General features: G+C 41.5%; 1 protein-coding gene across 1 annotated transcript; it reads left to right on the forward strand.

The window, feature by feature from the left end:
- The first annotated feature begins 346 nt into the window (after positions 1-346).
- Positions 347-18287, forward strand: EIF2S2 (eukaryotic translation initiation factor 2 subunit beta). Its single transcript, XM_058562885.1, has 9 exons — positions 347-474; positions 5501-5678; positions 7421-7524; positions 10583-10718; positions 11450-11550; positions 12186-12334; positions 14363-14419; positions 16807-16892; positions 17817-18287. The coding sequence occupies exons 1-9, from the start codon at positions 460-462 to the stop codon at positions 17990-17992; spliced, it is 1002 nt and encodes a 333-aa protein (XP_058418868.1). The 5' UTR covers positions 347-459; the 3' UTR covers positions 17993-18287.
- The last annotated feature ends 7388 nt before the right edge of the window (positions 18288-25675 follow it).

The raw sequence follows: 25675 nt of genomic DNA on the forward strand, positions 1-25675 counted from the left end.
AAACGGCCCCGAATTCACTCCACAACCAGCGCAGAAAAGTGCGGAGCCTCTACTCGGAGAAAAGCTGAGGTAACAGTCACCCCCTGCAAAACCAAAACTTCCCTGCCGGCTTCCTCAGACGTCGCGCACGCACACGCGGCGCTGGGCGGCCGCCGAGCATTTGCCCGCCTCTTCTAGGCGGACTACAAGTCCCGGCTTGCCTGGCGCCGCGGCGTCGCCTGGTAACTCGCGCCGGACGGAGCGCGCTAGGTCGGCTCCTCCGCGCGCCTGCGCCCTGGCGGCTCTGCACAGGCGCATTTCCAACGCTTGAGAGGAGAGGGCGGGGTGTCGTTCCCTTTCGCTGATGCAAGAACCTAGTGCGGTGGTGGGAGAGGTGTCGGCAGGAGCCGTGCTGCCGCTGGGGCCTGGGGCTGACCCGTCCGACTTTCCGTCCGTGCCGATCCCACTCGAGCCGCAACCATGTCCGGGGACGAGGTGAGGGCCGGAGCCTGGCGCTAGGGCTAAAGACTGAGGCAGGGAGCAGAACCCACCGCAGTGTGGGAGACCGGGCCTGCGGCCTAGCGGCCGGCCGCCGCCATGTGGGGCAGCCGGGCCTGGGCGGCCCGGGGCGGTAGAGCCGGCGAGGACTCCGGAGCCGCGGGCTTGGCCGCGCTCTGCTTCCTTCAGGGCGGCGGCGCTGAGGCCGGCGTCCTCCCGTGGCCGGCGTTTCCGGAATGGAGAGCACGTTGAGTCGCACTTCCCGAAGTGGGCTCGAATGTCTCGTTAATGCTCCAACTGAGCGAGATCGGGGCTGGCGACCCCTGCATTCCTTTAAAGATTTGACAGTGCAGCTCCAACTCTCCTCGCCGGGCGCCGGGGCTGCCGAGAGGAGCCTCCCTCGGCTCCGGTGGAGCGCCCTCGATAGAAACTTTGCAGGCTGGCTTGCCCTGGCCGGTATCCTCCCTTGTTCGCATCTCGAGCATTATTTCTTAAAAAGACCAGAGAGTGAGGGAGATAGGACCAGAGGAAAAGACCCTTCAGCATCGAAAAGTGACTAACCTTCTCGGAAAGTTTTAGGGCGGGAGTCCCTGAGCCTTTCTTAACAGAGAGCTTACAGCGACGTGAGCGGCCAGTCCGGGCTGCGAAGCTGGCTGCGTCTTTTTCTACCGTCGTGCTTGTACCTCAGCAAGTTTCCTCAAATCTCTTTTGACCAGATTTACCCCACTTCATATAAAATCAAACAGCCTAAAATGAAATCTGATTTTAAGTGCTATCAGTAGATATTGATTAACACTGGGGCGAGGGGGAGCTACCGCTTGCCGGCCAGCTCTCCCCACCAAAGAAAAGCTCTTGAATTCATGATTCAGATCTGTAAACATTCGAGTGCTTGGCCTGTAGGGCCTTGGAGAGATGGGAGAGGAAAAAATCGAGGCTTTCTCGAGCGTTGGCTTTTGAGGTAGACCGGGAACGATGCTTAAAATTTCCTCAAGTAGTGGAAAGGCCTGATCACAGGGCAAGGAAGTGGTTAAGGAGGCAAGTAAGTGTGCTCACAAAAAGTAGAATATTCTCCAATTTGATTAGAGTTAATCCCTTAAATATAGGTAGTGGCTAGTTCATGGAGGGATTTGAAGACCAAATTAAGGAATTTGGATTTTATTCTGGAGGGGACTCCAGTGTCTCAGTTGATTCTCACAGCAACCTTGTAAGATAAGTGTTATCGTTATGCCCATTTTAGAGATGAGAAAACTGAGGCTTAGAGAGTTGTATAATGCCCATCATCAAATAGTAAGTGGCTCAGCAAGTAGTAGAATTCCAGATCTATGCAGTATTGCCTTCATCTAGGTGACTAAGAGGCTTGTTCTCTTAGAAAAGAAACAGAGTCTGAAGGACTCTGTTCTTGCTTGGAGGTCATGGTAGACATTGGTCTGGGCTACTCTAATAAAGTCGTGAGTGGCAGTGTTTCACACTTGTTTTGTTTCTACCCATTTTCTAAGCTTTTCATGACCTTTAACACATAAAGCACCTACGTAGGGCAAGGTACTGTGAGGTGTTATTCTGTGTGTGGTTTCTATGGTAGTGTTCACAAGTGTTGTGAAGGAGTAAGAAATCTACTAGTTGCTACAGTAGGTAGAAATAGAGCCATCTACATAGCGATTTGGGGAGCTGGAGGATTCAGTTTTAGCAGTTGGATTTTTGAAGGAAGTGGAATATGAATGCATTACTAAAGAGTGAACAGGATTGTCAGGCAGAATCAGCATGCCAGCAGAGGACTTTGGAAGCCAATAAAGTATTAAGCAGCTTGGCATTTCTCAAGTCTACCAGTCCAACTTCATTTTATAGACAGGAAACCAGGGCCCAGGGAGGTTAACTTGCCCAAGATCACACAGCAAGTTAGTGGGCCTAGAACCCTGGCCTTTGGCTTCCACTCTGGAGGTATGTGCAGGTTCTGGTTCCTCTAGTACTGTGGACTAGATAAGTCTTCTTAGGCCAGTCCTTAACATCTGACTACTTTACAGACTTGTAAGGATCAAGTGAAAATCTGTACGTGGAAATGATTTATAAACTGCCAGGGACTCCACAGAGTAGAAGTAGACCTGCCTAGCGGACAGGATAGAATTAAATAACCTACTATTAAAAAATAATTTTTTTCATATTTCTTTGTTTTTTCCTTAAACAGCTTATTAATGTACAAGTGACATGAAATAAGCTGCACACATTTCTTTTTAAACCTGATAATTAAGCCAAAAACTCAGCAAAACATAACCTCTTTTCACCTAGTGGAACCATGACCTTTAAAAAGCAGTATTCTAGAAATGTGGGTGCTACCTAGTAAGGAAAATATCCCCTAAACTGCAGGCATTTATTATTTTTTGAGACCATTTTTTTTAAGTGCTGTCAATAGCTACGATTATTGCTTATTACTAGGCCCCATTCACAAGTTCTGAATTCACAAGTCAGAACATCGGGTTTTCACACAATGGGGTAAGGTGTTCTACATAAGAAACTTTAAACTAAAAAGGTGGAATGGAATGTGTGTTGTATGAAGTTTACAAAACAAAGAATACAAAGAGAAATAAAAATCACCCAGAGATGACAACACTTAGCATTTGTTATGCTCACCCTGCTTCTCTGGGTTCTTTTGTAACTCAAACCTGCCTTCTGGGTTTGGCGTGGCCATAAAGTTATCATCTTGGATAAGGTATGATGGATGGGAATAGGCTTCCAATTTGATTAAGCACTTTAGGCTATTGTCAGGATAATTTTTGCTCACCTTCTCCAACCCAACACAACTTGGCAAGTTGAAAATGGAAAACTGCTTTCGAAGGCTTTGTTTTAGACTTAAAAAAAAATAGATCAAGAGATTTGGTTTTCCACAAGTGCACTGTCAGCAGCTATTTGCTTCTCAAGTCCAAACTAGTCTCGTAAACAAAGCATTTGGAATGTGATAATTTGTTAAGTCAGATATGAAAGTCTTAAAAAAACATTTTTTTAGTCAAGACTGACATGACTTTGTGGTTTGGGGGAGGTCTGCTTTGGGATCCCTGATTTCCTTATTTTTAAACTCTACTTTGCCAGGTGGTATGAATAAAATGAGGTGATGAGTATATGTCTTAGAGATCCAAGACAGTAATTGAGAGAGTTGTTAATTATTTCAGTGTATAATTCCTGCGTATTTATTAGTCTTTACAAGGTTACAACCAAACTGTTTCCCTGTAGACCTAAATTCGAATGTTTTTCAAAGGATAAGAAGCAGTTGTGATGCTGTCCTCTGATGATTTCAGGATCCCTCCCATCTTTGGTCTGCCTTGCTGAATAATAGTTAAAAGATTATTAATATTCCAGGGAACTTGGTACTTGAAAAAAAATGCAATAAGTGAATTGTAAGCCCTGCCAGAAAACCAAATTTGTAGTACTTGGAGTGCTGTCTGTCCTTTTGCCAAATCTCCAAATTTCAGGAATGAGGATGAACTGTAGATAAACCTCCCTGGAACAGATTGCAGCACTTCATGTAAGTTGACCCAAGGCCCCAGTACGTTAGCAGTGGGGAACTCCTTCCTCCTGGCTCTTCTGTCCTCTTAAGTTTGCCAAATTATGTTCTTCAGACTGACTGCATTTCAGAATTATTCACTTATACAGTTAGATCCTTGTTAAGGTAGGAGAGGATAACTTTGAAATGAAGCTATCAATTTCCAGAATGTCTTGCAGATCCTTCTCTGTTGGGTGAGGATGATAACTACCTTACCTTATTACAGACCATAGTTTGGTTTCAGTGTAGCTCAGTTTCCTTAATGTAGTTGGGACATAAAGAAATTTAAATTAATTAGAATCTATTTGGGGGATTTTTTTCAGAGTTTCATGATATGTCTTAGAAATTAGATCTTGAGTTGATGAAATTTCAGTGATAGGAATCGAGATACCATGCTTTTGTGAACTGTAAAACACTGTATAAATTATGATAATTGCTAACATTTATTGAGTACTTTTGTGCCAGGGACTGTGCCAAGTGTTTTATATTTATTTAATCCTCCCAATAACTTTGTGAGGTTTGGTTTTGGTTCTGCTACTGATCTCCATTTTACAAATGAGGCATGGAGAGGGCAAGAACTTATCCAGGGTAACACAAGTAAGAGCCAGAGTTAGGATCTGAATTCAATCAGTTGGGCTCCAGACCTGCGCTTTTAAACACTTCACTACACTGTCACAGCAGATCATTGGGCAAAATGCTAAATTTAAGCACGGTAGAATTTGTACAAAAATTGGTAAGGGGCTTAGCAATAAAATACTTGGGATTTGAATCCAATTCTGTTTGAGTTCAAAGACCTTGCTATTTCCATTCTACTAGCATCTGCCCTATATGTTGTTTAAACTGTTATGTCTAAAATAACTTTACCTGTATTTTTTTCCAATTGATCAGTACAAACAGATAGTCATTCTACAAGTTGTAACTTAGTTTTTCACTTATTCTCTAGTGGACGTTGGATAAAAATAACCTAAGAAAACTTTTAATGTTCCAGAAACAAAAGCAGAATAAAAGGTTATATAGAAGTTTCTCTTACTCAGATATTTGCTGTATGAAGGGTTGCTGATGGATTTCCTTAAAGGCTTATCTGAACTTCAGGTTGCCAACCTTAACTAAAACATGTATAACTTGCCTAGGCATTGATTTTTCTCATCCATAAAGTGAGGGGTGTAGCATGGGTTGTTGCTAAGGTCCCTTCCCTAAATTCCATGATTCATTTATAAAGTCTCCAGATTTGTTTATGAAACTAAAAGTGAAGTTGATGTCTTGAGAGAGTTCACAAATTGAAAGGCATGTGCACATATTTCAGGATCACTCCCTTGCTATGTTTAATAGTATAAGGAAGGTTGGATGGACTTTTTTTATTACAATCCTTTTTGGTACTTTAATTCAAGTACTCTCTTAAGAGTATGCCTTTTGAGGATACAGCATATTTGGAATGTGAATATCATTAAAAACAATCACTTGGTCCCTTTTTCTTTTTTATTGTCTTTTAAACAGATGATTTTTGATCCTACTATGAGCAAAAAGAAAAAGAAGAAGAAGAAGCCTTTTATGTTAGATGAGGAAGGGGATGCCCAGACAGAAGAAACTCAGCCCTCAGAAACAAAAGAAGTGGAGCCAGAGCCAACTGAGGACAAAGATGTAGAAGCTGACGAAGAGGACAGTAGGAAAAAAGGTAAGTGGTAGATGTGAGAGAGTCACTATTGTCCTGGGAGACCTGGGTCTCTTCCATCGATGTTTTGGATTTCATTCGTACAGTGACCTCTCAGCCTGATAAGGCTATTCTGGTAAAGTTGAGGCCATCAACAATCTGTATGCACTGGATCTTGCCAGATTTCTAGGGACTTGTTCCAGGGAATTTCCCACTGAATCCACAAGGTGCAGAGATGACAAAACCTCATCATTCCAGGTCTGGTTTTCCAGTCTAACCTGTCAGGTCTCTTCTCCAATTCTAATGGTGGTTGTATTTGTTATTTATTTATTTATTTATTTATTTATTTTTCCCCCAAAGCCCCAGTAGATAGTTGTATGTCATAGCTGCACATCCTTCTAGTTGCTGTATGTGGGACGCGGCCTCAGCATAGCCGGAGAAGCGGTGCGTCGGTGCGCACCCGGGATCCGAACCCGGGCCGCCAGCAGCGGAGCGCGCACACTTAACCGCTAAGCCACGGGGCCAGCCCCTAATGGTAGTTGTATTTGAGTGTAGGCAGAAAGAAATAGGACCAAGATAGGCAGTTTTGTGTCTTAAAGTCTGAAAACGTATAGAAGAGATTAAAATTATGGCCTAAAATGTTTGGGTTTGGACAACAGCATTGGTTCTTCACCCTTGTGCTTTAATATAGACACCATTTGACTATTAGAGGGAAATAAATGATTCAGTAAACATAATTTATGTCTGTTGAATGTAAGATGCTGTGCTGGGGATAGAACTGACATTCATTGAGCATCTACCATGTACTAAGCATCTTGTACATGTTTAAAACAATCTTGGAGAGTTAAATCATTCTTGTAATAAGACAAAATGAATTCATAAATAGCTTCTTGAAACACTTTGTAGCAGAAGGATCCTAAAATATTCCTAATGTATAACGGGGCAGTACAAATAGAAAACTTATTGAACAGAACCCATTATTACTCACTACTGGTGGATAAAATTTCATTTTATTCATATTGTAGCCTTATGTTAATGAATGTGAAATACTTTATAAGGCTTTTTGATTGATTCAATACCATATTGAATTAGGCACTAGGATTTAGGTGAAAAAGGCATAGCCCCTTAGTATCTAGTAGGGAGATAGACAAGTAAGCCGATAAGTACCTATGTTGGGGTGACAGAAGGTATTATCGAAGCACCTAGGGGGCACCTAACCCAAGTAGGGGAAAGGAGGGATAGGCTTAGAGAAGGCTTCTTGGTGGAAGTAACTTCTCACCAAGATGAGATGAAGGTAAGAGCTATATGGCAGCGACCATGGAAAGGCTTGGAAGTGAGAGGCCACACACACTGCACTAAGAAGTGGAAGTACATAATTCAGTTGGGCTAGAACCAGGGGTTAAGGTATGAGAGATGAGAGGTAGGCAGAAGTGGAGAGATAAAGCTGGAGAGTCTTGGAAATTGTGTTAGAACCCTGACTTTGTCTTGAGAACAGTGAGGCATGATATGGTCAGATTATTAAATGAATATTCCCAACATAGTCCCCTAACGAGATTTTTCCTACAAACCTTTGAGTTAGTTGACTTGCCATAACCTTTGTGGTTGTGGAGGGACTACTGTACTAATTAATACCCAATTTCTATTCTGGTGAATTGATTAATTAAACATTAATTAAACCAGCTGAAATATTGGTTTAACTCAAAAATTGATGCTTTGCTTTCTGCTATTTGTTAATAATTGATAATCTCAATTATCTGTCTTTTTAGATGCTTCTGATGATCTAGATGACTTGAACTTCTTTAATCAAAAGAAAAAGAAGAAAAAAACAAAAAAGATATTTGATATTGATGAAGCTGAAGAAGGTGTAAAGGTAGTATTGCTTTCTTATTGAAGGTAAAATTTAACCTCTGGAAAGGTTGCTAATGGCTGATGTTTCTCCCTCTTTGTCTCATCTCTTACTAGCTTTGCTTTTGTTATTAAGTACTTAATCACCACTGTGAAGGTCATTTTCTTGGGATTGTGCCTGACTAGGTATTTTAAAGGGATTATGGTTCAAAAGAATGTAAATTTAGGTTTTACACATTGTATTGTATACCATTAAAATGATTATAACATGCCCCTTGTCATTAACTATACTGAGATTGGTTCAGGAGAGATATGTCTCCTGAAATCCTGAGAAATCTTGTGGAGCAAATATTCCTGTGGTTTCTTCTGTAAAACTTTTAGTAGCATATTAAAGATACACAAACTTATGTGTGTACCTCTGAGCTTATGTGTGTACCTCTGAGCAGTAAAGAATGAACCCCAGCCCACGGTGGCTGGTGGCCGATGATCTTATGGTCTATAAGAGAACCAGAGCACTCAGGCTGGTTTTATGGAGTTCTCTGATCTTGTAGGAACTTGAGGCCAAGTGTCCCATTTTGTGCCCTCTACCCGTATTTTTCTTTGGTAAATAGTTTATTTGCTCAAACTCAAATAAGGTATATCCTACATATAGCAGAAAATGTATACAGTATTCATTGACTTTTGGAAACAATGTCACAATTTTGGTGATTTGGTTAATTCAGCAAATATGTATTGGTGATTATAGTGAGTCAGGCATTGTGTGCTAATTGCTAGGGTACTGAAATGAATAAGATATTTTTCCTGTTTTCAGAGGTTATTTTAGTTCAGAGATAATTTCAAGTCCTTTACAACAAGATGATTTTACCTGGATTTGTCTTATTCTCTCCATCTTTGGGGATTCTCTTCTTTCCCTACTATTATAGGGAAATTGGTAAAGAAAAGGTCAGATTATACTGAAAAAATGAGGTTTAAATATCCTGGAAATGTGCCATAGAAAGTCTTGGTTAACAAGGTTTTGTTGGTCGATGCCTTTAGTAGCTTTGTCATGAAGAATCACTTATAAGCTCTACTTTTATTAAGGGCTTGGATACTTTTTTTTCTGCTATTGAAGTCATAACATAAGAGGGTATTACAAGTATTCTCATCAGCCAAGGCATGGGCATTAACTTGAAGCTGAAGTGTTTTTAAGATCTTGGGTTACTCTCCCACCTGAATTTTCAGACCATCACAGGGCTTTTGAGAAATCTTGGAAAACGCTTTATGCTATTCTCTGCCTTTTACCAGGTCTTAGCCTCAGTTTAGAAGCAGATCTTACTGCGGTAAAATAAATAATAGTATAAAACTAGAAGATGGCTGGTGTGTGCTAATTTATATTCAGCCTATCTGAGTTGCTCATTTATTGACTGTTGTCTTAGAGACTAGGTTAATATTTGGTTTCTTATTTGTGTGTTATCCAGCTAATACACAGGGGCTGATTGGTCTTTGATGGCCACATGTGGCACTAAGACTGGATTTGAGATCTCAAGGCTGAGCTTCATTTACTCCCAGCTGTTAAACTTTTCTGCCAATAAGATTTCTGAAATTACTGTAGCCATTGTCAGAGTAGTTCAGGATGTAGACACACAAAAATAGATATTGATAGGTAATGTTGACGGCATAGTTCAGAGTAGGGAACAGGATAAGCTGGTGAAAGGAGGGAGAGATCAGAAGGCTGGAGGCTGAGACTGGCCCTTTCTGCTCTTCTGGGGTGTTTATGACTCATTTCTAGGCTGTGACATGCCCTAGTTACATCCATGACTATAGCAACTAATCTTGGGCTGAAGCTTTACCTTGTCTCCATCCATTCATCATGTGACCTTAATTCATCATGGGTTCTGCCTTTTCTCTCTTTCATGATGTCATCTATTGAAGTGATGCCCAAAGACCTCTTCACAGTCTGGTGCCAGGCTGACTGTGGTATAATAAAAAATAAATATTTGGTCTTTGTTCCCGGTTCCTGGCACATAGCGCCTAAAATCCTTGGAATCTCTGGAGTGACAAAAGAATCTTTTGAGATGACTGGAGCTGGCTGGGAGCTCCTAGATAGCTGCAGTATGGGAGCTGGTTGTCAGAAAGATCAAGCCATGATTGGAGGATTGAAACTCTTCTTCCCCCTCTGCTTAAGTCAGTGAAATCAATGATGATTTAATCAATCACACCTACATAATGAAACCTCCATTAAAACCCCTAAATGATGGGGTTTGGAGAAATTCCGGGTTGGTGAACACATCAAGGTATTGGGAGAGTGGTGCACCTGTCCCCCTACCCCCTTTTCTCGCTTTATGCATCTCTTCCATTGGCTGTTCCTGGGTTGTATCCTTTATATACACCAGTAATAGTTTAAAGTAAAGAGCTTTCCTGAGTTCTGTGAGTGATTCTAGCAAATTATCGAACCTGGAGGCGGCAGGGGGGACCTCTGAATTTGTAGCCAAGTTGGATATAAGTGTGGATAACCTGGGGACCCCACACTTGTGACTGGCCTCTGAAGTGAGGACAGCCTTGTGGGACTGAGCTGTTAAACCTGTGGAGTCTGTCACTGACTCTGGATGGTATCAGAATTGAATTGAGTTGTAGGTCACCTGGTTAGTGTCAGAGTTAGAGAATTGGTGTGTGGAAAAAAATAATGTATTTGGTTTTAGGAGGAAAAAAAGCTCCCACTGACTGCATCAGAATACTTAGAAACTTCTTTAAAATAGTCTTGAACTGTGTTCAACTCCTTGTCAATCAGAAGATTTAAGAATCTTTTAAAGTCTCTCAGATGATTCTGACGGTGGCCTGGTTTGGAAACATGGGCAGTAATTATAATAAGATCCCAAAGCTGATGGATAAAAGAAAGGAGAAAATCCCACAAAAGTGTCTTAAAGAATTTCCAGTTTAAATGGCAGAGACTCTGAGCCAGTTTGGCTCACCTGTGAGAGACATTTCTTATCTGTAACTTCAGTTTTGAATATTTGATTTTTTTCCTCCAAAATGATGTCAGTCCATGTCATTTAAAAAAAAAGTCCTAGTATCAAAATGTTGAGACTCTTATCTCAATTTCTTAGGATCTTAAGATAGAAAGTGATGTTCAAGAACCAGCCGAACCAGAGGATGACCTTGACATTATGCTTGGCAATAAAAAGAAGAAAAAGAAGAATGTCAAGTTCCCAGATGAGGATGAAATACTAGAGAAAGATGAAGGTAATATTGGGGGCTCAGCAGCTCATTTCTAGGTCACTCAAGCCTTTGGCCTAGTCTCTTTGATTGGTGGGTTCCTTTTTTTTTCCCCTACCCCTTATTTCCACTACTTGATAATGGAAGCTAAAAGGAAATAGTATCTAACTTGATAATGAGTTAAAGATTTCATGGGGGAAGAATTTGGCAATTGTGATTACATTAAAAACACGCTGATTCAGGCTATTGGGAAAATTATTGTAATTGAATTTTAAATGTTTAAAAAAAATTTTTTTAATATTTTGTTTAAAGTGCTGCTTTATTAGTTTCTGAGTGCCATAGGGTCTTGAGACAACTTGAGTATAGTCAGCAGATGGGTTTTTATGGATGTGTATGTTTCTTAAGTGCTTCACAACAGTTGGACTTTTTTCCATAATTATCCCAGCGCATTTTTTATCTTGTGTTTGTTAAATCAAGGAACAAGTTCAGTATGTCTGTGCTATCACAAATTCCTAATTAGAGAAGTCTCTGTCAAGGGTTATTTATGAAAGTCATAATATCCCTGTCTTTAAGGAATAAAGGGTTGTTTGTGGACCTTGATGCCTTCATGCTTGAGGCTGTTGTGAATGCAGTTGTGGGGCTGGGGAGGAGTCAAATGTCTTTGAAGCTGTCATTTCTCTAGATCTGCCTCTCCCCTTCCCCCTTTTGTTACTGTATCAGGGCCTACCCCTCATTCTTACAGTCTTTGTTATCTGTAGCTTTAGAAGATGAAGACAGCAAAAAGGATGATGGTATCTCATTTAGTAACCAGACAGGCCCTGCTTGGGCAGGCTCTGAAAGAGACTACACATATGAGGAGGTAAGACAAATTCTGTTATGAAAAGGGGCTAAGTTGTTCACTAGAACTTAAAGAAAAGCAAGATAAACGTTCCCTGAATCGGAAGGACCACTGAAGTACAGATTGATAGTGAAACAGACCCAGAGAGGTCACACAGCCAATGCACAGCATTGCCTGATGCCTGCATATGGGGCAGACTGCCCAGAGTAGGGTAGTCATTATAGTACACACTGTTCCCATCTGAATCTATGAACTTCTGAGAACATGGAGCCCCCTGGAATCGGGGGGAGGGGAGCAGTGGGAAGAGGGAACGGCTAATATGGGGCCAGAATATGCTGCTGTTGGCTTGTTTGGGCTTTCCTGAATCTTACTTTTCAGTGTATCATATACTTTGCCATAGAAACAGCAGAATTAGGGTAGGGGCCTGTTCATTTAACTTTGAACAAGCAATTGCTGAGCATTCATAATGGACCAGATCCGTGTTGAGGATTGACTCCTGCTCTCAAGGAACTCCCAGAACATGTAGTGATATGTGTGTATATTTAGTAAAAAGTGAAGTTTGCTCTGCTTAAAGGTAAAGCAAAGTGACTCAAGTGGGAACTTTGTACTCCTGCAGTTAAATAAGAATGTACATGAATACCACTTTCTCTCTATAGCTACTGAATCGAGTGTTCAACATCATGAGGGAAAAGAATCCAGATATGGTTGCTGGAGAGAAAAGGAAATTTGTTATGAAACCTCCCCAGGTTGTCCGAGTAGGAACCAAGAAAACTTCTTTTGTCAACTTTACAGATATCTGTAAACTGTAAGTTGGAGAGTCGCCCTCCCAAATAGTAGATTCTTAGTGGAGTATATGTTAAATGTCCTTATTGTGAACTTTACTGCAGGTAGAAAGAGGGAATGCATAGGCGTCAGGGTTGGATCGATGGAGGTCACAGTTCAAGTCCATCAGTTCTTTCCGCTGATAGGTCTCAGGGCTTGTTTTATCAGCATCCAGAGGTGAGAGAAGCCAACTCATGCTGATTTGAGGATGGATCCTAACCAGATGTGGTGAAGAATGAGGAGGCTGAGTGTAGTGCTCAGACGGGAGCCTGGGGAGGGGAAAAGCTCATCAGGCTGGGCTGGGCCTGCCAAGCAAGTGCGAGCAGCGAGCTCTGGGAAAGCAGCTAAATTTGGTGTGCCTCTTCCTTGGATGATCATTGCCAGGACACAAGGAGATTTTAGCTTTTTTAATTACCATCACATTCCATGCCTGTCTCAACCCAAGGTTACTGTCTGGGCCTGGCTCTTCTCAGAGCTCCTCAGCTACAGCTTTTCTGACAGGTTCCTTAGGGCAACTGACCTTATTTACTGTTTGTTCTTCAGTTTTATAAGTGATACATGCATGTTGCAGCTAAACGGGAAAACAATGGTAATCAAAAAAGACAATCCCAAAAGATTCCACCACCCAGAAATAACCATTGTTTTCACTGCTCTAGGCTTTACTTTAAAAATTTTAGATTTTTTTGCTGATGACAACAGTAGTATATGCTTATTACAGAAAAATTAGAAAATACAGAAATGCTAAAGAAAATGAAAAATCATGTTAAGTCCACCATTAAGAGATAGGTAATCATCATTTGATATTTTTATGTTTAGCTAGTTTTATACATAAATATTTTAAAATAAATTGGTATACTGGTTTTTAACCTGTTTTTCTTAGTATATTGTTAAATTTTTACCCATGTCATTAAATAGTCTTCATAAATGTTTTCAGTAGTTACACAACATATTCTAACAGTTCCTTACTTGGACATGGTTGCTCCTGGGTTTTCACTATCAGAGGCAAAGCTTCAAGGAATATCCTTATACATGTATCTTGGCAGTAACTCAGAATAGAGCCTTAGGGCAAAAATTCCCAAAATGGTATTGCTGAGTCAAAAGGAATGGACATTTTTATGGCAAACATTGGTAAACTGCTTTCCAACAAGCTTGTACCAATTTATACTCCTACTAGCAATGTTGGAGCTTACCTGTTTTATTATATTTTCACCAATCCTTGCTCCATTACATTTTGGGAAAAAATAATGGTTTTTAAAATTGTAATAGTGGTATCTGGTTATTGGAACAAGTTCAAACAGTGCCAAGTGAATAAAATTAAAAAGTGAAAATATTGAATGGCATTGCTCTGTATTTGCTTTTTTCATTTTATATGTGTACCTCTTTTTTTTTTTGTATATAGAGACCTGTCTTGTTCTAAAAGCAGGATAGAAAGGAAATTTTTTTAACCATGACCCAGTTAGTGGATATTGAAGCTGTTTTCCATTTTTCTGCTGTTGTGCTACCATGAAATACTTCTCTATATATTGTTTCACTTGTTTTTTTTCAATGAAAAATTTCAAACAGGAAACAGGGATTAGCATAACAAACACCCAAGTTATCAAATTGCCTAGGTTTGGTGTATTTTGACCTTTTGACACATTTGCTTCAGATCTTTTTACTTCTTTAGAAAGAGGGTTTTACAGTTACAATTAAAGCCACCTTTGTATCTCTTTCTGATCTCATCACCTTCCTTCCCAGAAAAAGATGCTATCCTCTTGTTTACCTTTCCTGTCCATGTTTCTAGACATTTACTTACATATTTATAAATAATATGGAGTATTATTTTATGGGCTTTAAAATGTAAATAAATGGTATCATATATATTTTTATTTCAGAGTTTGATGAACTGTGCACTAAAATTCACCTAAAAGCTGAGTAATCACAGCTTAAAACAGTGAACAGGGATGGCTTTTTAGAAGTTTGGTTAGAATTCCATGCAAGATAAGGTTTATATATTCTACTTTCTTTTTAGATTACATCGTCAGCCCAAACATCTCCTTGCATTTTTATTGGCTGAATTGGGTACAAGGTAAGAAACTATATTCACAGTTATATACAGTATTATTGGACATTTTATAAGAACGTCTCTTAACTCGAAAAGGATTTGTAACATGCTTAGAAAAAAACATTCACCTGATTATCAGGATCTTTTAGGCCACTGAAGGAGGGAAATCAGTTCATTTCTATGGGAGAGGTTGGCTACTTGGGAATAGGGAACAGAGTTAACAGTAGCTCATCTCACAGGCTTACTGGTGTACCAAAGTGAGTACCATGGCACTTCCATGTTTAGAGTTTCCTGTCATTAATTGGATTTCTTGGGTCTTTTTATGGAGCAAATAGTAGATTTCAGAGGAAGCCATTTTCCTAGATCAGAATTTATTTTTTAAATTGTTAATAGGCTATTGATGAAATACAGCTTTTAAGTTGGTGAGTGGCACAGGAGAAACATGGAAACAAGGATCCCTAATTAAATACTTTCCTGTCTTCAGGGCTCACCTGTTGAAGGTACTGAGTAAGTCCATCCCCGTTCAGGGAGGCCAGGATCCCATGGAGCCCATCCCAATGAGTTTGACCATTAGTGCTAGCAAGCTGAATAAAATAAGTCCCTTTAAAAATAAGTAATGTAGAGTTAGGGCCTAATAGTGATCATTAACACATATTGTGTACCAGGCACTGTGCCAAACACTTACTTGGGTACCATCTCAATCTTTTTTTTTTTTTTTTTTGAGGAAGATCAGCTCTGAGCTAACATCTGTGCTAATTCTCCTCTTTTTGCTGAGGAAGACCGGCTCTGAGCTAATATCTATTGCCAATCCTCCTCCTTTTTGTTTTCCCCAAAGCCCCAGTAGATAGTTGTATGTCATAGTTGCACATCCTTCTAGTTGCTGTACGGGGGGTGGAGCGCACGCACTTAACCGCTAAGCCACGGGGCCAGCCCCCATCTCAGACTTTACAACAGTTCTATGAACTGTTAGTAGAAACTAACGTTACCCCTAACTTACAGATTTGGAAACAGGTTCAGTGAAGTGAAGTTGTGGTTGGTCACACAGCTAGTTAATGGCATTGTCAGTACAGACTCAGGTCTGCCTGTCTCTGGAGCTTCAGCTCTTAAATGGCTTAATCTTGTGCCTCGCTGGCAGTACAGAGATAACTAAGGTGTTTTGTTCTCTTCTTACTCTTGAAACTCACAGTTTGTTGGAATTGGCTACACTTGCTGTGGGGTTAAGTCATAGTTTACTTGACCACTGGTAGCTATATAGACTCTGTTGTAAAAAAATTGTGTTTTAAACGTAAATTTGTTACAATCATTGTTTATTTTTAACTTGTATAAACTAATGGAGTATAAGCTAACAGTGTTTTTCCTACTTCTCAGAATAATTTACAGTTTTTGTAGAGGTGGGATAAATTATAACAAGTTGTGACCAGTGAACTTATGGTTAGTGGCCTAAATGTTATGGGGTTGTTGAGAAAATTGAATTTCTTTTGACAGTGAATGACAAAAATTCCTACATCAGGCATTGGAATCACCATAGCCTGGAGATGAAGGGTTACAGTCCATGGAGGATGATAATAAACCCTTCTAGTTTATTAAAGGAGAATCACAAGAGAAGTTCTTGCAAAAGTCAGTTTTATAATGAGATACAGAACAAATATCAATTTAATGCTACCTGGCTGAATTTTGTTGTTTTACTTTGTGATTTGTAATTTTTAACAAATGATAGTGTCTAGCCCAGAGCTTTGCATTCTCAAAAGTGCTTGTCAGCAGCTTCTTCTCAAGAAGTTTCTCTTTAAGCACCATTAACAATATGTGGCCTGTGATTTTAACTGTACTTTCTTTTTGGTGGTGGTGGGTAGGGTAACAGCTTTATAGAGATACAATTCACACACTTAAATATACAATTCATTGGTTTTTAATATGTTCACATAGTTGAACAACCATCACCACAATCAATTTTAGAACATTTTCATCAACTATATATGACTGAATCAAAATATTTGGTGCTTAGAATTTTTTAAGATATCTATAGCTCCTTTCATATTTTTATATTTATAGCCCCCTCACTGCTTTGCACATGGTATGCGTTCAGTAAAAATTTATTTTTCCTTTGTTAGATGAATGGGCCGTCACACACAGTTAAGGAATCAATTTGTTTTAGACTTAAAATCAATTATAAATCTGAGTTGTCACTGGAGACTTAATTGGTTGAAATTGGATTTAATGTTAGGAAATATGGGTAGGTCATCAGGCACCAACTACTTAATTAAAAATAAATTTTGAGAAACCAGGTAGTATAGCACTACTCCTCGAACTTATCCTATGCCATTGAATGTATTTTAAACTCAATAAATGTAAAGGTTCTGAAATTTGGTTCCTTATAGGAAAAAATAATGAGATATTTTTATTTTCTTTCATAGTGGTTCTATAGATGGTAATAACCAACTTGTAATCAAAGGAAGATTCCAACAGAAACAGATAGAAAATGTTTTGAGAAGATATATCAGTAAGTGTATAATTTCTTCTTTTTTTTTTTGTGAGGAAGATCAGCCCTGAGCTAACATCCATGCTAATCCTCCTCTTTTTGCTGAGGAAGACCGGCTCTGAGCTAACATCTATTGCCAATCCTCCTCCTCCTTTTTTCCCCTCAAAGCCCCAGTAGATAGTTGTATGTCATAGTTGCACATCCCTCTAGTTGCTGTATGTGGGATGCGGCCTCAGCATGGCCGGAGAAGCGGTGCATCGGTGTGCACCCGGGATCCGAACCCAGGCCGCCAGTAGCGGAGCGCGCGCACTTAACCACTAAGCCATGGGGCCAGCCCAGTAAGTGTATAATTTCAACACATCACTCTGAAATGTTCTCATCAGGCTGCAATATTTTGAGGAGAGCCATTGGTTTGTAATGAAGCTGGAAAAGATGAAAGGGGAGGTGGGGCATGAAGGTGGCTCTTGGTGGCTGATTAGACGTGCAGGGAGAGGGGTTTGGATTTCATAGGAAGGCCCAGCCAATCAAGGCTGCTGGCTGGTTCCAGGCTGAGGGCTAAGTCAGAGAAATCTATCTGTATTCACCCCTGGCCCACCTTTGTTATCTTCCTGATCACTTAAAATTGGCAGGTCTGTTCCCACCTAGGAAACTAGTTAAGTTCTCTGAGTGGCTCTCCTATAGGCAGAACCAGGAATAGGCATCTGGCAGGTGTCCCTGCCTCCTTGGACATTTGGAGTCTTTTTTCAACCCATGATTTAGTACCTGAAGCATCATAGCAGACAGCTTGTGTTTTCTTATCCTGAAATTGCTAACTTTAGCTAAGTTTCCCCAGTCTGGGTGCCATCCTGGGCCTTTGTGGAGTTCAGTGTGGAAGAAGTTTCAGAGGGAAGAAACCTCTGGCTTACTGTGGCCACCAGGTAATTCTGTATGTTGCTTTTCCTGCAGAGGAATACGTCACCTGTCACACGTGCCGATCACCAGACACAATCCTGCAAAAGGACACCCGACTCTATTTCTTACAGTGCGAAACTTGTCATTCTCGATGCTCTGTTGCCAGCATCAAAACCGGCTTCCAGGCTGTCACGGGCAAGCGAGCACAGCTCCGTGCCAAAGCTAACTAATTTGCTAATCACCACTGATTTTGCAAAGTGTGTTGTGGAGATTTGGCTGGACAGGTTTACCATCAGAGTGGATATACCATTGTATTAAAATCAAGATAGAAAAGCTGCCAAGTTCTTTGGCGTGTGGCTGGTTGGTCTGAAATCCTTGCAAGATGCCGATGCTCAAGCTGTTGACATACTCATTGCCTACTTTAACAACTGTCAGAGAAACATGATGGGGTAAGGCGGTGCTTTTTTAAAATCGTTCATAGACTTCTGTAAAATGCAAGATAAATTAAAGTTATTATAACAGTGATTCTTTCAATTTGGTTTGTCCTTCAGTTTTCTTTTCTATAAAAATTGTGCTCAACAAATTCAGCAAAACAGTTTGTGCTTGGGCTCTGGCGAGGTCTCTGTATCCTTATCCTGAGAAACTGAACATTGGCAGGCGCTTCAGCTGAGCAGCCATTTTCTTTCTCAGCTTCTCTCTCTTGGGATACATAAAGTAGCCACAAGTTCACAGGAGAGGGTGGTTGGAGTGTGAGATCTGGGAGGACAGTGTTTTCAGTGTCCAGGGAACGACTGCACAGATTTGACTTCTTTTCATTATGTGAGGATTGTTGCTGCTACCTCACTGCCAAGTCCTCCAGCTATTACCACGAGGGAATACAGGATGCTAGGTACCCTCCCTCCTCAGAATTTTCTTCCTTATTGGCCACAAAGAGAATCTTAGAAACATAGCCTCTAAGAGTGTCTTGTAACTGGCACACTAAGAAAAACCCTAGTTGGGCATATGTTGGCGAGGAAGCGATGTGGCATGTGCACTACAGAATTCTTCTGCAAGTCCAAACCCTGACGCTAGAGGAAGCTTTTCTTTTTCCTCCCCAGCTTGTGTTCTGGGTTTAAAAAAGGCCCACCACAAATGCTTTTCTATTTTGTGTATTAAAGTGGCTTTTGAATGTGACCATGAGAAACCAAAAAGTGATGCTGTCTGTGTGGTGCTTCTGGGTACCTCCAGTTCTGCCTTCTGAGGATTTGGGTGAAAGGGTATTTCTCCATTGAGCACAGGGGGAAAGATCATCTTATGTGTCTGCTGTGATCTGCCTTGCACGCACTTGAGAAGAAGAACGGCATAATACTGCTCCTCACTTTCTTGTTGCCAGACTATTCCTAAGCGGCCCATGAGTAGTCACTCAGCTCTGAATATCTCGACTACATTGTTTTTAATCACTGTGACCCTTAATTTTAAATCACAGGCCAAGTGTTGTAAAGCACCTTGGCCATGAAGCAGTGGAGAGAGCAGAGCATTCCTTCAACTCAGTAGGTCCTGAGGGGACTACACACTGACTAAGCTGCCACGACTGCCCTGATGAACTCAACTGGTGGTTCTGATGCCGTCTTCCTTCTTTTGTATCCATGCCCACACAATTCTCGATGTTGGATGTTACTGCGTGAATAAAGCAAGGATCAGTGCCTCTCGTGTAATTAGCTTTCCATTGCTTTTGTGTGTATGTATGTGTGTTTCGTTCATTTCTTTACTTTAGTGGGACCCCTTAGGGGAAGACACGAGACTTTATAGTTTGGTGACAGGTTGGCACAGTTATGTTGGCAATTTCAACCCCAGTTTTTTTTTTTGTTTAGTACTTTGCTTTAGTTTTTTTTATTTTATTTATTTATTTATTTTCCCCCCAAAGCCCCAGTAGATAGTTGTATGTCATAGCTGCACATCCTTCTAGTTGCTGTATGTGGGACGCGGCCTCAGCATGGCCGGAGAAGCGGTGTGTCGGTGCGCGCCCGGGATCCGAACCCCGGGCCGCCAGCAGTGGAGCGCGTGCACTTAACCGCTAAGCCATGGGGCCGGCCCCTCAACCCCACTTTTTAACTTCATTCTCAAAACAGATTCTCTGGACTGATCCTGACCCCTTAAGATAATCCAGTTGAGGTACTGTTTGGTTAAAATTGGATTGACTACATCGAACCCATTCAAAATGATGAGTTGCCCTAGGTTACCCATTCACAGTAGTATCAGCCTCTCTTCTCTCTCTACTACCTCACACTAACCACAGCTCAGCTGGAAGGAACCTATGGAGTGACAAAGCAAAGGCAATTGAGGGTTTCTTATTAAGAGCTACATTCTGGTGAGAAGGGAATCAGACCACAATTTCCCAAGTGTCTCAACCACTGTTGAGAAGTGTTCCTAATTATGCAAAGGGGAAAAAAAGAAGGGTTCCATGGTAAAGAAAAGTTTTAGACTACAAACAGGTCCGTGACTGCCTAAGGAAAGTCTTTAGTATGCTGATGTGCATTTTCATGAGCACATGAACATGCAGTTATGTCTAATTCTTTAGAAAACCCTCTTGACTCCATACTCGCCCCCAACACCACCTACAGAAAAGCTTAAGCTATTCTTAAGGTATTCTCCTGGCTCACTCCCACACTTCAGAGGTCCCTGCCCACTGCATGTAAAATATTGTTTCCCCCAGCCCACCATAGTATAAGCACTGAGAGTTTTGTTCACTCATGCCTCCCCAGTGCCAAGAGCAAGCAGTGCCTAGCAAGTTGTAGGTGTTCCAGTATTTAAATGAGTTTCTTTACAAGGAGCAAGCATATGCAGACTTGTTGCCCCCTCTCCCTGCAGACATCTTGTAGGATAAGTTCTGGAGAAAGGATGCTGGGCTGGACAGCCTGGAAAAAGTGCTGCTTTGGTGTGTGAGGCCCCAGCTCTGACCTGGCCTCCCCCATCCAGATCCTTTGCCCTGGCAGGCTAAGCTTTCACATTAGAACAGAACATTAGATTTTGTGCTGGTTTTTTACAAGTTGGGCTTTGTAGCATGTGGTATTTTTTTTGAGAAGATGAATTTATAATTCAAAATTTTTAATTCCCACAATCTTACCACCATAGAGCCTTTTAGGGTTAAGAGCTTTTTTCCCAGTTAGTGCAGTCTTCATAATTTTTGAAAACCCTTAAGAGTCCATCCATGTTATGCCATAGTTTATTAAATCAGTACCTTAATGGTGGGTGTTTGCTAATTCTTGATAATGCTGTGAGAATGGGTTTTGACCAGTCTGGAGTGGCAATCCTCCTCTGCCATTGATTATATCATGTATTCTCATCTATAAAATGAAAAAATGCCTACCTCAAAGATGGTGAGATAGTGTAGGTACAGTGCTTAACCCAGGGCTGCCTGGCACATGGAACTATTTCTTCTGTTGAATAGTTCCCTTAGGCTGAATTTCCAGGATCAGAGAGCAGGAGACTTGATCGCCGGTAGTACTTGTAAGCATATACCTTTTCCCAAAGGGTGGCCTGGCAAGTGTACAAATCCTGAAGACTAGGTATTGCTTCCATTTTTATGGTGACAGTAGGTTTACTGACTTCCTGTAAAGACTGCTTTTGAGATGGTTGCCTATCTCACAGTGATCCTGATATAGCCTGCCACACTTGGCCATAGCGGCATCAAACTCACCCAAGGATCTGCAACAGAGGCATAGTAGTCTTGGAGCTTTGCCACACTAATGGTGTTGCTTTCAAGAGAAGAAAGGACCAAACACCTGCTGGGTCCCCTGTGGCTGCCATGGCTCCTGTCCTTTCAGACTTTCCCTGATAACATAAGATATTCCTGAACGCTTCTAATCACTGCCCCTTGATTTAAGCTTGGTTTTGAACCCACTGGAGGACCAGCTGTTCTAAGGGATAAGTATTAATGGATATTCTTATTAAACACCACCATTTTAATGGGCATCTTTTACAATTATATTCATCAGCTACAAATTTTCATGAGCTTTTCTTTCTTTATTTTTTTTTGATGAGTAAGCTTGGCCCTAAGCTAACATCTGTTGCCAATCTTCCTCTTTTTGCTTGAGGAGGGTTGTCGCTGAGCAACCATCTGTGCCAGTCTCCCTCTATTTTGCATATGGGACACCACCACACCATGGCTTGATGAGTGGTGTGTAGGTCCACACCTGGGATCCAAACCTGCGAACCCCAGGCCGCTGAAGCACAGTGCACAAACTTAACCACTACACTACCAGGCCGGCCCCTCATGAGCTTTTAAATGAGCCAGAAACTGAATCAAAGCCAAAATATTACATGGGAAGTTGGCCAAACCTAATCATATACTGGGCAACAGCTTCAGTATCATAACTATTTTGGCCTCTGAGAATTATGACTGCTTCATTTTCAGTCTCAGATATACCACCGCACTATGACAAATGCCTCTCATATGGCCCAGAATCTGGGCTATTCTTAAATAATCACATAAGTGGCTAGCACTACCAAAGTCCCTAGTTTGTACCAAGCCCTGTTCTATAGGTGCTTATATATATGTAATATATATAAAATATATATTATATATATGTAATGTATATTATATGCATATATATATATACTCATTTAATCAGCACAGCAACCCATGAGGTAGGTGTATTATTATCCCCATTTTACAGATGAGAAAATGGAGACTCAGAGAAGATAGGCAATTCACCCAAGGAGTCACATAGCTGGTAAGTAGGGAGCCAGGATGCAGTCCCAGGCATTTGGGCTCCAGAGCCTGTGCTCTGCCTCTGCAATACTGCCTCTCAGTGACAGTGTCATGTTCAAAAGTATTACCTGAATGCCTGCAGCAAAAGGCAGTCCCTGCCCTCCAGGCGCTTACTGTTTAGTGAAAATGACAAATGAGCAAACCAGTGTAACTATAATCTGGTAAAAGCTGTGTTGCAAATATACTCTGGTAAGAGCTATGACAGAAGTAGCACACAGAAGGGGCCAACGCCAACTCAGGCCAAGAACGTGTCTGAGAAGGTAACTTCTGAGCTGAGCTATAAAAGTAATGAAGGTTAGCCTGTGAGAAAAGACAAAGAGCATTCCAGGTCGAGGCAACAGCATGTGTAAAGGCACACAAGCCAGACAGTTCTTTCCACAATTAGTTCCATGTGGCTTGAGAATAAGGGGCAGATCCTAGAGGGCTTATATGCCATGCTAAGGGGTCTGGAATTTATCCACTAGGCAGTGAATAACTGATGGCGGTGAAGAGGAAAGACTGATGGGAAGTAAGTGGCAGGGAGACTAGTTAGGAAGTTATTGCAAAAGTCCAAGAGATAAAAAGGGCCTAACTTAAAGCAGTGGGATTAGAAACAGGTTAGGGCCAAGACATACCATGGAAAAATGAACATGACTTGACAATTAGGGAGGCATGGAAGATGCTAACATGGGCGATGGCGGACAGTGGTGCCATTCCCCAAGATGGAGGATTCATGGAAGAAAACACTGGGGGCTGGACAGGGCAGGGCTCGACTGACATCCCCGTAGACGTCCAAGTGCAGTTGTCAGAAAGCCACCTGTATACATCCCCTGCTGCTCCTGGGGAGGACTCAGTTCGAGGTGGAGACTGTGGAGGCATGAGTGTGGAGTCTGAAGTCAGGGGTTTGGACAGCCAGGAGGCTGTACAGAAAAATTAAAGAGGTTGGAGAGGTGGTGGCATAAGAGGAAGAATCAGCAAAGGAAACTGAGTGTGCAGAGGAGGAGGAGGAGAGACTGCTATCACTAGAATCAGGAGAGGAATTTCAGAGAGTCACGACAGGGGCATATGGGGAGGGACTGCCTAGGTCTGCATCCTGCCTCCACTTCTTCCAAGTAACATGATCTTGGGCAAATTACTCAACCCAAAGTCTCAGTTTCCCAGTCTGTAATATGAGATGAGTTATCTCCAACTCTGAGAGATCGTTGTGAGGGTTGAAGAAGATAATGCAATCTGTGTTAAAGAACTTAGGAGAGCACCCAGGAAATACTAATGTATATACATCTATATGTTACATCCCTCTTTCTATAGAGTCAAATGCTGCAAGGGTGGAGTATCTGTAATTAAGAACACAAAGGTAGATGCTGGACTGGGTTTTTTGCATTTGCTCCATAATTATTCAGTGAACCAAGCCACACATTCCTTTTTAAAACTCTTATGGGCAAAGATGAATGAGAGAATCGCTGGCCTCAGTCAGCTCCCTGTGTGGTCAGAGAGCTGGACAGTGGGGTGTGCAAGGGGTAGAGGAGATATTTACAGTAGGGTTTGAGGGATAAGAGGGGGCTTATTGTTAGAAGGGACTGGAAGGTGAGAAGATGTGGTCCAGGTCAGAAAGTGAGAATGGGTAACCCTGTCAGTTTCTGTTCTGTGTACCCCGAAAAGCCAAACCCACGCACTTGCCCAAACAAGACCTGGCTGTTGCATCTTTATGGAAGGACACCCTGATCATCTGGGCTCCCAGAGGAGGCGCACTCAGGCAGAGGTGCAGGAAGGACTATGTGTGCACCAGGAGCCCATTCACCAGTCAGAGGAGGGAGGTGTCCATTCATTCATACAAGCAGGAGAGCCAGCTGGGCTTGCCCCATGGGCCTAGTGAACGGACCAACACACTGCCCTTGACTGCAGTAACTCATAGTTTGATCAGAACACCAAAAAAAAGGCCTTCTTGCTATTATCTTCCTTTGCCTCATTTTTATAATATTCTGTTGACTTTCTCTTTGTAAGCTGCCTGAAATGCACTGGAACAAGATGAGTATAAAAATAAGTAGGAAAACAAAAAAAGGAAAGAAAATTATGGTGTTATTTTTTGAGAGAACAATCACCTGAATCTGGATTAGGTAATAATAAAGTGCTCTCATTTATTAAATATTGTCATAATAAGGATGTGCTCTTTTCTTTGTTTTTCAGATGAGGAAGATGAGGCTCAGAGAGATTAAGTGACTTGCTTAACAACAAATAGTCTGGAAAGGAACTCAGTTCAACAAAGTCTATACTCTTAACCAAGTCCCCCTAAAGCAGAGCAAGCTACTTACCTCTTTGAGTCTCAGTTTGTGTTCTGGTTATCTATTGATACATAACAAATCACTCCAAAACTGAGTAGCTTAAGACAACAACAATCATTTGATTATTATCCCTCATGGTGCTGGGCTTTGACTAGGGTCAGCTAGGCAGTTCTTACTCAGTTCTCAGGCAGTGGCTGAGCTGGAGTCATCTCAAAGGCCTCCTCACTCATGTCTGACAGTTGATATGGCTCTCAGCTGGAAACATGTACACATGGCCTCTCCATGTGGCCTGGGCATGGCGGCTGGGTCCCAAGACACAAGCAGTGGAAACTGCTAGTTCTTAAGAACAGGACTGGGAGACTGGCATAGATAGCATCACCATCACAGTATTCTATTGATCAAATAGTCACAGAGTCTAGATAAAGGGGAGAAGATATAGACACTACCTGTCAATGGGGCCATGTTTTAGAAGCTCTACATCTATAAAATCTATAAAATGGGCATAACTACACAATGAAAATTTATTGTTTTTGTCAGCCCAAGCCTCCTTTCTTCCAGCAAAAGAACTCTTATTTTCCTTTTGGGGATTCTCCCCTCTCCTCCTCCATCTTCACAGGCCATGTGGCCATGCTCTGCCACCACTTAGAACCTGCCTGAGAACAACATCAACAGAGGAAGCAGAGCTGAGGAACAGAGGAATTTCTGATGGTAGCTCGTGAACCCCTGGGTCCCACTGGGTCTGAAGATCTACCCCTGGACTTTTCAATTCGTGAAACAGTAAACTTCCTCCTGCTTAAGCACATTTGAGTTCAGTTTCTATTACTTGTAACTAAAAGTTCACACTATATCACAAAGGTGGTTCATTGTTATAATGGTATAATTTTATTATGAAGAATGCGGCCACA

The sequence above is a fragment of the Diceros bicornis genome, chromosome 19 (genome assembly GCF_020826845.1).
Source record: "Diceros bicornis minor isolate mBicDic1 chromosome 19, mDicBic1.mat.cur, whole genome shotgun sequence".
Classification (NCBI taxonomy): domain Eukaryota; kingdom Metazoa; phylum Chordata; class Mammalia; order Perissodactyla; family Rhinocerotidae; genus Diceros; species Diceros bicornis.

Excerpts from the sequence above, each read along its gene's own strand:
- EIF2S2 (XM_058562885.1), top strand. Across the intron at positions 10,719-11,449 it reads AATACTAGAGAAAGATGAAG|CTTTAGAAGATGAAGACAGC; the intron begins GTAATATTGGGG and ends TGTTATCTGTAG. Across the intron at positions 12,335-14,362 it reads TTTACAGATATCTGTAAACT|ATTACATCGTCAGCCCAAAC; the intron begins GTAAGTTGGAGA and ends CTTTCTTTTTAG.